Genomic DNA, 12,467 nt, shown 5'->3' with positions numbered 1-12,467 from the left:
GGTCAAGTTATCATCCGAGTCAGCCTCCAGGTATTTTTCCTAATTGAGTTCTTAATAAATGAATTAATGAGATTAATTTATTCGTGCCTAAATTAATATAATCTATAGAGTATCTCAAAAGTTTTATGAAAATTTTTGTTATACACGATACGCCTCCCCGCCACGCTTCCGCAACCGAATTCGATTCGGCTACCAACAATTCCCACATCCCGATCTCTGAGGCCACCATGCGTTGTATCATTCCTTAAAATATTTCATTTTAAGAAATGATACTCTTTAAAATCTCATTTCTAAAATCATTGGAAAACTTAATAGCATTCTTATGTTATTTCTTTAAAATCATTTTCTTTAAACATGTTTTGTTCTAAAACATTTTCATTGGCCAAAATCATTTAAAGTGAGGCTAACAAGGATATTGACAAGAATATCCTACCTCTCGGATGTCAAACCTGGGCTAGCATTCCGTTCTCCTAGCCTCCGCTTCCCTTAAAGCTTTAATACTTAACCTTCTCCACTAGCTTTATCACAAAAGTAATATCTTAGGAAATATTTATCATTCCTAAAACGAATTAAGCTCAATCATGTTTAATTGTTTCCTATTAGTGTGCCTTGACTCAAATCCAAATTTCACAAATGATTTTATAATTCAGTTTGGGGGTTCTTTAAAAATTAAAATCCAATCCATAGGTTTGGTTTTCATATTTAATTTCAGTTTAAAAATAAGTTTTTAAAGAAATTTCGGCAGCATGCCGACATAAATAGGAAAAATGCCAAACCAGCAATTCAAGTTCAATTTCAATATATATTCTCCAGAATCCATCAAAATCAATTTCCAATCAATTAAACAAGTCCAATAACTAAAAACCCCCAAATTTCATTCAATTCCAATAACAATTGTTCAAATTCAAACCCTAACTCAAAATTATTCAAATGTAACAAAAGTCAAACTTTCTCAAGCTTAAAATTCGAATCAAAGAGTGGGTTTCAAAGGGTTTTACCCCAAATCAGTTGCTCGAGCTTTGTCTCCCTCAATTTCTCCTGTTTTTCATTTTTTTTTGTGGTTCTCGGCCAAACTGCCGAGAGAGAGAAAGAGAGAGAGCCACTGAGAGAGAGAGAACGCCGGTGGGAGAGAGAGACCGGAGGTGGTGGCCGACAGTGGAAGGAAGAGAGAGAGAGAGAGAGGTGGGCGCTGGTTGGTGAACCAGAGGAAGAAAGAAGAAAAAAAAGAAAAAGAAGGAGAGGGAGGCTGGGCTGCACGGGAAGGGAAAGGGGAAAAGGAAAAAAAAAAGAAAAGAAAAAAGAAAAAGGAAAAGAAAAGAAAAGAAAAAAGAGAAATGGAAAAAAGGAAAATGCATTAAAATTTAAATGTATTTTCAAAAACTTTTGAGGTCAAATTATAAATATTGAAAATAATTTAAAGCCCATTGATTAATTGTGAAAATTAAATTAGGCACACTAATAATTCATAATTTAGCATAATTAAACATGTTTAATTCTGGAGGGCGTTACAGGAACAGTTTGGAAAGAGAGAGAATCTGATGAAAATGAATGGAGGCAAAATAAAACCCTAGGAGGATGGGTATATTTGGAAAACAATATTATTTTTTAGAGTGAAAGGTTAATTATGCTAAAATTGATCAAGTTTTAAAAAATATACTCACTACTTTAAAAGCACCTCTAAAGTATGCTATTTAGTACATTTTCCCCCAAAAAAAAAAAAACCAATTTTTTCTCTTCCTCTCCATTTTGGGTGTCAAAGTACAGCCAATGAGACAGCAGATTTGCTCTTAGTTTTCCAGTGGAAGGATAACTTAGTGAAATTACATGAATCATAGTAAACTTGCTTGTGTAGATGAGTAGATGAATATAATCATCCATCATTGATAATTTCATATAAATCATTTCAAGAATCTTACTAAAAAACCATTTTAAGAATCCACCTCGGCCGAATAGTGAACATATGATGCATAGTAAAAAAAATTTTTGGATGTGTAGATGATCAATATTTATGCTTGCGTGATTAAAACAAAAAAAAAACAAAAAAAGTAAAAAAGTAAAAAAGCAAACAACATTGAGAAAGAGAATCGAAATTTGTTTCCGATAATGCTTATAAGGAGGGGCCAAGAATTCTCTTATGTTCAAGATCTCAAAAACCTTTTAGTGATATGTTGGTAAAATTACCACTCTCTAATATTCTTCCTCTTCCGAACCTAACTTCTTCTCTGATTCACAGAAACAAGACTCTTCACATAAAAGCCCCAACAATGCATCCGATCGTCCGGATGAATGTCGAGTTTCCTTAACTTTTTACTTCCAAGGTTATACGAGACTATCTCTCCGTCTTTAGTCACCATAAGAAGCTCATCTCTCTTCCAAAATGTCAACGGAGCCCACATGTCCTCAAAGGGTCCAATACTAAAAACATTGCACCACTCGCCGCTTTGCTCCTCCATCACCCAAATCTCAATCGACATTGGATCTTTACTCCATTTTCTCAAATTATTGCACCAAATAAACAAAGCAAGGGAGTCATTCCACACCGCGATTTCCACGTTCTTATAACGAGTATTTGGCAACGATGGCAAGATTCGAAACACCTCATTGCACATATCAAAAGAAAGGATCCTTCGCCCGAAATTGCTGTCCACCAACCAATAATAAAACCCTTTGCAATATACACCCTTATTCTCAGCTCCCCAACCATAATTAATGTCAAAGGCCTCGCCTTCCATAAACTTGATATCCTTCCACGAATTAGTAGTTAGGTCATATACCTCGGCACATATGGTATATCCCTTGTTAGTATTGTTATACCAGGAGAATATTATAACAATCTTGTAGACATCAGCTCTGATATCGTAGCCAAATCCCATTCGTTTTAGACCGTTGAACTTTTTGTTTCCAATAAGCGCCTGACAAAGATCATATGTCGTCTCCGGAACAACCTTGAACTCGCGCAATTCCAGGTTGCACAAGATTACAGTTTTGGAGCTATTCACCATGCAAGAGATTCCATTACAATGATAGCTAAGCCAAACAGAACCCATCTCCTTTCGACCTTCAAAACGCGGAATGTCGATAATTTCATTGATGAAAGCAATGCGGTCGCTATGATCAGCTCCAGCATGGAATATAGTGAGCAGTGATAATGGATTGTCGTGATTGAACCGACGGTAGGCGTGAAAGAGGCGGCTCCGACGAAAAACTAGGGTGTAGGGCATATGGTTGAGGTGTTTGTTAACAAAGTAAGGGTTTTCCATTAATGAACCGATGAAGGAGTTCCAGGACTTGCTTACGCACTTGCATTGGATCAATGACTTTGGAGGTAGCCATGACAAAATTTCCATCGTCACGTCTTCGGTCAAACCATATAACAACGCCATTACTACTCCCAAACAGAAAAAAGGAAAGAAAAAATAAAAGCCAGAGTGTTAAATACGAAATTTGTAACAATATATGCGAATAGTTTGTGAATTGTGAACTATAAAAATAGAAGTTAGCTTGGGAATCGGAGGACTTATTTTCAGAAGGAAGAATTTAATAAAAAAAAAAAAAAAAAAAAAAAAAAAAAAAACTAGTTGAATTGTGCTAACCTAATATGTTACCAAACTGAATCTAACCCTAACCATGAAGTTACCGACCATTTTTTTATGGTTTTTTGTGAGGAGAAAAAAAAAAAGGAGACTTGAGAAGATCATAAGGAAAAACTATGTGGGAAGAGAAAGGGCTGGAAATAAGATCGATTAGAAAGGAAAGCTTTTACCTTAACGTACGAGAAGTAGTCGGAGTGCAAGGGCTGGTTCAAATAGTTGAGAGCCTCACGTCAAACTCTTACGCAATAATTTAATTTAAATAAACAAAAGAGAGGAGACGGAATTGTAATTAAAATCCATTGTCAAAACGGAAAAGGATTCTGAAGATATTTATTTCAAAAATAAAACTGAACTGATAACTAATAAGTGATATGCATTCATTCACTCCTCTTTTTTCATTTTTTAGTAAAAAAAAAAAATCATTCACCCTTTAAAATTTTTGAAAATAATTTAATTTAGAGTTATCTACATAAATGCCACTTAGAACATTCTAAGCAAAAAAAATATATATATATATATCTACTATTCTATTCATTTACAAAACTTCTACCACTATATAAAAAAGACATTTTTATCCCTATATAATGAAAAAGGGTGAAAATAATGAGATTTCAAAATAAAATCTTAAAATGAAATCTGAATATTACATTTAATGAAACATACTTTATTCAGAAGGGAAAGTTTTATTAAAAAATAAATAAATAAAACCATCCACAAAACTGGTTTTCACTATACTCATTTTTTATTCCAGAATTTGAAGGACCCTTTTGCTCTGATTTCAGTCCAAAAACCCTAAATTCAGCCTCCTTTAAGAAATAGGTTATGTTTATTTTCATTTTAGATGTGCTTTCATTATTATATATGCGTTCTCATTATAATAAATACTCTTAATCACATTCTAAATAATTCCATCAAGTGTAACATATGCAGGCGCCTTCGCTCAATGAAACTCGACTAAAAGCATACAAGATAAACAACTACTCAAGAATTGATGTGATCAAAGAATTGAAAGACCTAACAGATAACCAGAAAAGCCTTTTACGAACATTTGCCTCCATAGGTCGAAAATACAAAAGCTGTAAAAGTGATAATAATTATGCAAAAGAATATTAAAATTAATATACAGAGTAAACATGAGAATGTAAAAAAAAGATCATTATCGTAATGATAATATCATTGTGAACAAGAATAAATTCATTAAGAGTACAGGTTTGCTAGTTTAAGAAATTCATTATTTGCCTCAATAGCACCAAAATACACAAGTTGTCAAGTGAAAGTATCTATGAAAATGAATATTAAAATTAACATACAGAATAAACATGAGAATGTGAAAAAAGTTAATTATCGTAATGCATAATATCATTACGAACAAGAATAAATACATTAAGAGTGTAGGTATGCTAGTTGACAAATTCATTTAGAGTACTCCCCGCTTAATAAATTCATGATACCAACAAACAAAAATATTTTAACAAAACCTGACAATTAATCGTTATTATGAAAATGATCATCAAAAGTAAAATACTGAAAAAACACATTAATGTACAAATAATGCTCATTTGCATTAATTTACTGATAATATCATTATCAAAAATAACTCGAACTATAAAAGAAACACAAAAATGAACGCAATCATAAGATTTTCATTATTTTATCAGAGCTACCTTAATAGTTTGAAGGAATATCAAACAACACAAATGCCCAACACATGAACTCATAAAATAAAATACTCAGTTTCACTGTTGTAATGATAATATCATTATGAACCAAAATGAATAAAACAGTTTACAAAACCATATTGATCACAAAACGATAGTGAATAAATTAAGGTATTAATGTACACGAAGTTTTTTTTTTTAAAAAAAAAAAAAACATATAAATGTACATGAAGTTTTTTTTTTTTTTTTTTTTTTTTAAAGGAAAGAAAGAGGGAAACTCTTAATTTTAAAAATCACATCAAGAATAAATTAATGTATTGATAAAAAAATATATAATGACACCGAAATGGAAAGTAAAATTCTACATATAATCAGAAAAAATACCTTAATATTATTTGGAAAAATAATCCCACCAAATAAAAAAAAGGAAAATCATTTTGGTATCATGTTATTGCGAAACATGTTCTTGGTACCTTGTGTTTTTTATAATATTATATCAATACATCAATGTTTTCAAAAATATCTTCTTAATACCTTGAAGTTGATTCCTGAGACGTAAAATGACTTTACTATTTTTCTATTTAATTAACCAAAAACTAATAAATCTAAAAAAAGAAATGCACTTTTTTATTTTGTTGTTTTCTTTTAAATATTTTACTATTTTAAAATGTTTTCATATTTTTTTAAAAAAATATTGATTTTTATTTAATTAATAAGAATGGTAATTTGGACATTACATGTCCCAAAAATCAGTTTTAGGATACTAAGAAGATGTTTTTGAAAAATATCGAGGTAACGTTTTAATATTATTAAAAGCACAAGATACCAAGAACATGCCTTATTAAGATGTTTTGCTATAATACAAGGTACTAAAATGATTTTATTCCTAAAAAAAACCCCATATAGAGAACATGCCCAAAATAAATTACGAGGGCAAATCTAGTATAATATATGCCTTATTAAACACAAGTTGACATTTTTGTAATATTGTATAATAGAAAACATTTTTAGATAATGCCCTACATAGTTTTTATGTAATTACTTCTTTAATTTGTGGAGGATAGAGGAATTAGAGATAGGAGTAATCCCACAAGGATTGGGATCTACCTCGAACGGAGTGGGGATGGGACACACATTTGGGAAAATTTTGTTCCCGAGTTGTCGCAGTGTAGGGACGGGGAAGCATTACCCGACTCTACCCCACATACATATGTCATTTTTTTTATGTAAATAAGTATTATAAATGACAAATTTTTAAACATAATTAGTCCTTTTGTGGCTTAAGTATTACTACTAAGTTGGTTTTGTATGTGATTAGAATTTAGTTTGTTTTATAGAACTTAATTTGATTTTGGTTTAAATTTATATTTAATTTTAGTTTAAATTGTTATAATTTTGAAAATGCATAGTTATATTAAATAGAGCATGGTGTGGGTATAAAGAATGCCATCCCAACGGGAAATCTCTTACCCTGGCCGCTTCTCCATAAATAGGGTTGGGAATCATTTTGAGTGGCGGGAATGGAGACGAGAATTCATTCCATTGCCATCTCTAAAAAGAAATAAAATATTAGATGAGATAGCGCAAATCTGTTTTGGGGGAAAAAAGACTCCTTAAAAAAGAAGATAAATAAATGAGGGTAATTACATTGATAGAGGTGGCTTCAATTCTTCAAATAAGAAGATCAATTAGAAGCCAAGGTGTAATTGTTGTTCAATATCTTAATTCTTTTTAATCTTCGTGATTTTATCGATACATTGTATTTAACGTCGTATCTTCAAGAATATTGAACATATTTCTTATAATCACAAATTGTGTTAGAAACCTCCTAGTGTTTTCGATCATTGACAATCATATACAATAGACACGGATGCTCTTTCAATTGCTCAAAATAGTAATACTAATGTTTTCACCAGACGTGAATTAGATATCTAGTATACCGTAGGGAGACGCTGTACTTTTGTCATTTTTTTGTTCAAGGTATACAACATTTTCTTATGTTAGAACTTTCGCAAACACTATTGCGTGCATATAATCTTGTAAAGTACGCTTTTAAAATAGATGATGAACTTATTTTTTGGACCGAGAATCTATCTAGGTATTTCATTTTTGGCAAAAGGAAAAAAAGAGAGAGAGGGGGAGAAACTCAAATTAAACATTATCCTCGCAATACCTGACATCACCTAGTTAAAATGTAGAAACGTTTAGTTCATGGAATAAAATCATGAGATTAAAATCATTTTCGATTTACGAGTATTTTTTGTGAGAGAAAATACTGTAACAAACTATGAACCATGATTCAAATTATGGTATGAATCCCCTTACCAAACGTTTTAGTATAACTTAACAATACTTTCACACATGATTCCACTTCATCCCCAATCCAATTAAAGGGGGTAAAACGTTCAAATTCCCACGTCCCCAAGATCCAAAAAAAAAAAAAAATCAGGACATGGAGTTGTACATGTGTATGTCATGCTCCAAGAATCCATCAATTGCCACCATTCTGTTTGCCCAATACTCTATTTGAGCAAGAGTGAAAATCCACGAGGCCAAGAGAAGCGAAACTGATGTTTGAGGAGGTTCAGATTCACAAGTACATTTTTTTTCAAGAAAACGCGGTAATACTTATGAAATGCAAGCCATTATACCAAAATCAAATTTATCAACTCATAAGGGAAACTCATCAAAGGATTGATGTGCATGTATGATAAAACTATTCCCCTTCAGTACATAGAGGACAAATAGGTCCTTTAGCTTTCATGATCTTGCAATTGCCCAAAACACAGGGATTCCGCTGCCAAATATAGCTTCATGACAAGTTGTTTTCCTTTAATAATGTGGAAGATGTCACACAATTAGCCTTTCAAAATCCTCAATCTAAGCGCTCCATCTGCTCGATACATAGAAGAATTGATACTTTAACTAGTGTAATAGGATGTCTTGAGCAAATATTTGTTATGTGTGGAAGGAGAAGGAGAAAAAAAAAAAAAAAAGAAGCAGTAATTGGCGTAATAAGTCGGTCATGAACATTTGGAAGTCCAGAATTCTAATTGCTAAACAATGTATCTGATTTTTGTAATCCACAGAGGTTTAAGCATCACATACCTTCCAGAGACCATCATTAAGATAATGCATATTGTCCACCCCAATTCCCTTGTTGATTACCCTTCTGCATATGAAATAAGAAGAAGAAAACGGCGCAACATGTTAGACATGCCAATCTGCAATGGGAAAACCTTATGACAAGCAACCGTAATACAAAGAACTCCTTTAAAATATGGATAGAATCGTAGAAAAAGCACAGTAATAAAACATCCCCTATGGGTTTGCCTCTGAATATATAGACCATTCACCAAAGTCAATCGACCAGATTGATAATAGCAAGCATGGAAAGAAAACTGAATGCAGCTGAAGCGGGCTTCAACTTTATTACAAACATGAGAGTTTCAACCCATACCACTTAAAGCCATAGTAGAAATTAACAACCATAATAATGTAATGATACGGTTGTAACGACACTGTAATGATTGTAATGACACCAATAATATTTCACAAGAAATTTGTTGCACGTATGAAGTTTTCGTAGAAGAATGTGGTAATGATGTAGAATTTTTCTCTAAAATGAAGAATATTCAGATAAACTATTTGTACGTGCAGTTCTTCAAAGTTTTCGGACGCTGATTGATTGAGAAACTGACATTTATAATGTAAATCTGTGGCACGTATGAAGTTTCTGCAGTAGCATGTGGTAATACTGTAAATTTTTTGTTCGAAATTCAAAAATATGCAGATAAAATTTTATGTACGTACAGTTCTTCAATCAGTCACGGATTGATCAATTATGCTTTTATCACACACAAGTTTGTTGGAAATACAAGTAAGAAATATGACTTACATATCTTTTGCTGACATTTTAGTAAAGCCAATTGCAAGAGCATGCTGCTTTCCTTCAGCCATTATGGCCTGAGAGTATACATTCCAGAAATCAGAAAAAATTGAACATGATCTTCTTAAACTAGTGAGCCGTATGTAAAATTCATACCACAGGAGTTTCTGCACCAACTTCATCATCCAAAACACCGCCAGGAGACGTAAGGCCAGGACACATAATGTTTGCGCCAGCAAGGACAAATTTTATTGCACCCCTATCAACTTGTAACTTCTTCATTATATTTGGATCTGCAAAACAAATGGTAGGAACACCTGACTATTATGAAGTTTAAATATCGAGATGAATTTATATAAAGAACAAATAAATAAAAAAAACAACAATATGATCATAACAAATCAATCTCCCCGAGTAATTAGTTATATCTCCAAGACAAACTCTCCACTCTGGTTACAAAATGACCTCGAAATTTGCATATCTCGAAATGTTCTCGAAATAGTAGGTCAATAAACCTCTCAAAAGACATGATTTTCTCCAAATCCTTGAGAAGCAGAAGTAAATGCAATGCACCAAGTCAGGAGGTCAAGTTTAAAGGGGTAAAGTTGGAAAACCTGACTCTACCCCTGTTTACTTTCAAAGCCTCCTATAAATCTCCATAGAAGTATGATTTATAGGAGATTAAGTAATAGAATAGCTAAGAGAGTAATTTTCTTAAGCTACAAATACATCCAACAACCAACTAAAATACCAGACTAAACAATTAAATCAGCCTCTAACTCAAATTATTTAAAAGATCAAAGGAATCTATATTGTTTATACCTTAAGAACTCCAATAGTAATAGTTCTCTCTATAGAATGATGTAATTTAGTAAAATTTCACAGACCAATTTGAGGCAAACAAAATTTTCCCATGTGCGTTTTCAACTTGGGATAAAGTTGTGATCAAACTGTTCGACAATGGTTGATAAAGTTGTGATCAAACTCTTTGATAATGGTTGATGCCCCTCATTGTCAAAGCTATCCTTTTGGCTTCTGCCATCTTGTCAATGTCAGTTAGAACTGCCATTACTTGCCTCACATAAAACTCAATAGAAAGTACCCAAAGACTAGCCAAAATCAGATTATGATTATGAAGCCACTCAGAATGGCACTTTCATAAAGTGGTTTTTGGAAGTATCATTGAGAAAAATAAATATTGTTCTCTATGTACCAATTTGTTAAGATTTGACTCATATATCTATTCAATGCTAAATATATGAAGAAAGAATAAAGTGATTTTTGGAATTATCATTCAGATAACTACATATTGTTCCCTATGTACCAATTTGTTAAGATTTGACTCATATATCTATAGAAATTAGAAGAATTGCATGTAACTTCCACCATTAAAATCCTCAACGTATCGGAAATGGATTAGATTCATCCCAAAAAAGAAGCATCCAGTTAAAGAAAAATAAAAGAAAACTACAAAATCGACAATTTAGGTAACAAAGAGAACTCTAATAATAGAGGCGAAATGGATATTGTTGGCCTAGAAAGATAGAACACTCACATTGATGAAGTAGTCTTAGGGTAGGCATATAAGGTCCATCACGAATGTTAAAGAACAGTGGCACATTGTTAACCACAACCAGATTTAGATGGTTTTGACTGCAATAATAAGAAAAAAGACTCCTTGGTAAAATAGGTAACATAGTTATAAACTCATAATTTAAAATTTTGGATCAAGCTACAAGTTTATAGCACGAGCAGAAGCAACGGAGTGACAAACCATTTAGTAACAATCAGGGGAGACTTTTTCGGAAGCAAATCATCCAACACTGGCTCAAGTCCAGGGTACTGAAATTGAAGTTATTGTAGTGTTAAAGACGCATTTCAAGAAAATGAGGAAATAGTTGCTCAATCTTGAGTAAAAAGCCATGGTAACTCCTTACCTCCTCAGCAATACTTTGCCGAATTTTGCGTTGTACAGATGCCTTGACCTGGTTTTGTGCGGAAACATCTTCCGCGGAAAACCTACAACATGAAAGAAAAGAAGACAAGTAAAGCATACCTCAACCATCCAAAGGACAATTTCCTCAATGCAATACTATTGCACAACTAAACTCAAATGAGACTTTTTGTACAATATTTTAAAAGCGCCTTTTAAGGCTTTACACCAACAAAAGCATTCTTTAACTTTAAAGTGAAAAAAACAATGACTCTTCTCATATCTCAAACTTAAAACTAATGCTGTTAAAAATGGCTAATGGAACTTTCAGGAATGTTTGGAAATTTCACTTGTTACCCCAGTCTCTAAAATAAACATTGAAGCCACAAATTTAATAATGGCAACATTTTAGTTAGTATTGCATACTTTCAAAAAAATTGTATAAAATCACAATCAAAGCATGACGAAGCATCCTAAATTAATAAATAAAATTCGACAAACAAAACAACCTAATATTAACAGCTAACAAATGCAGAGCAGAAATTGTAAAAGCAAAAAATTAAACCCACATCCCAAAATCAAAATTAAATCAAAACCCAGAAATCGTTTTCTGCAATCACCAATAAAACAAAGAAATTCCATCAAAAAAATAAAACAAAAAAATAATTGCATACACGTGCATATTCGGAAGCAACACTCATATTTGTACTTGTAGAGAGGAAAAAGAAAAAGAAAATAAAAGAAACTTACTTTTTGAACATTGTGGGTATTGAAGGAGAGACCAAGTGAAGATCTTTAATGAAGAACGAAGAAAACTTGTAGATATTTGTCGTCTGGAGGTTTTAGCCTTTTAGGAATGGATCGATCTTAAGCCACCGGCAACTTCAACCGCGCACGCGCACTGCAGCCCGCGTCGGCGTTAAGCCACTTGTTGGGACTTACTTTTATTGGGCTACGCTAGGAAGTTTATGGGCTTTGAGATTATGGGCCTTCATTTTAACTTCTTAGATATTTATTCTCCACATCCCCAAAATTTTAAGCTCTTGCACTTAAGGACTTCAAATTTAAAATCTTGATTTTGGAGTCCTCAAACTTTGAAAAAACTCGCTCTGTTGGTACTTCTGCTAACTCCTCTTTTGACGACTTTGTTCCTTGATTAATAAAAGTCAAAACCCCTCAAGTTTTTTTTTTTCGGGCCCTTGGGATCTTTTTGTGGATTTTTGTGGATGAAGAGTAGGAAATATGCATAAGGTTAGAAGGGTAGACAATGTGAAAGATAAGGAGAATTATAATAATCTTATATGTTGGTTAGTGGAATGGGGAAAATGTAACATATGTATGATAGTTATTTGCTTTACTAATTGTTAATAATATTTTGGAGGCTAAAATAGTCT

At 32.5% G+C, this 12,467-nt stretch overlaps 2 protein-coding genes across 2 annotated transcripts; both read right to left on the bottom strand.

Annotated features, from left to right (window-relative positions):
• Positions 1-2,210: 2,210 nt before the first annotated feature.
• On the bottom strand, positions 2,211-3,383 carry LOC21386358 (putative F-box protein At1g32420). The gene has a single exon (XM_010104558.1). It carries the CDS (start codon positions 3,381-3,383, stop codon positions 2,211-2,213), a length of 1,173 nt encoding a protein of 390 aa, XP_010102860.1.
• Positions 3,384-7,649: 4,266 nt separating this feature from the next.
• On the bottom strand, positions 7,650-11,980 carry LOC112092780 (malignant T-cell-amplified sequence 1 homolog). The gene is made up of 8 exons (XM_024169774.1): positions 11,824-11,980; positions 11,078-11,159; positions 10,915-10,982; positions 10,696-10,793; positions 9,297-9,433; positions 9,150-9,217; positions 8,360-8,423; positions 7,650-8,144 (listed from the first exon to the last, which is right to left on the bottom strand). The coding sequence occupies exons 1-8, from the start codon at positions 11,832-11,834 to the stop codon at positions 8,127-8,129; spliced, it is 546 nt and encodes a 181-aa protein (XP_024025542.1). The 5' UTR covers positions 11,835-11,980; the 3' UTR covers positions 7,650-8,126.
• Positions 11,981-12,467: the final 487 nt, after the last annotated feature.

Source organism: Morus notabilis, unplaced genomic scaffold, assembly GCF_000414095.1.
Source record: "Morus notabilis unplaced genomic scaffold, ASM41409v2 Scaffold309, whole genome shotgun sequence".
Classification (NCBI taxonomy): domain Eukaryota; kingdom Viridiplantae; phylum Streptophyta; class Magnoliopsida; order Rosales; family Moraceae; genus Morus; species Morus notabilis.
The sequence above is the reverse complement of the archived record's forward strand: the minus strand, read 5'-3'. Positions and strand labels throughout refer to the sequence as shown.

Bases quoted from the DNA above. Each gene is read 5' to 3' on its own strand.
- LOC21386358 (XM_010104558.1), bottom strand. From the start codon at position 3,383: ATGGCGTTGTTATATGGTTTGACCGAAGACGTGACGATGGAAATTTTG.
- LOC112092780 (XM_024169774.1), bottom strand. The intron at 10,983-11,077 runs GTAAGGAGTTAC...CTTCAATTTCAG, and splicing joins GGCAAAGTATTGCTGAGGAG to TACCCTGGACTTGAGCCAGT. The intron at 8,424-9,149 runs GTAAGTCATATT...TTTCATATGCAG, and splicing joins AAAATGTCAGCAAAAGATAT to AAGGGTAATCAACAAGGGAA.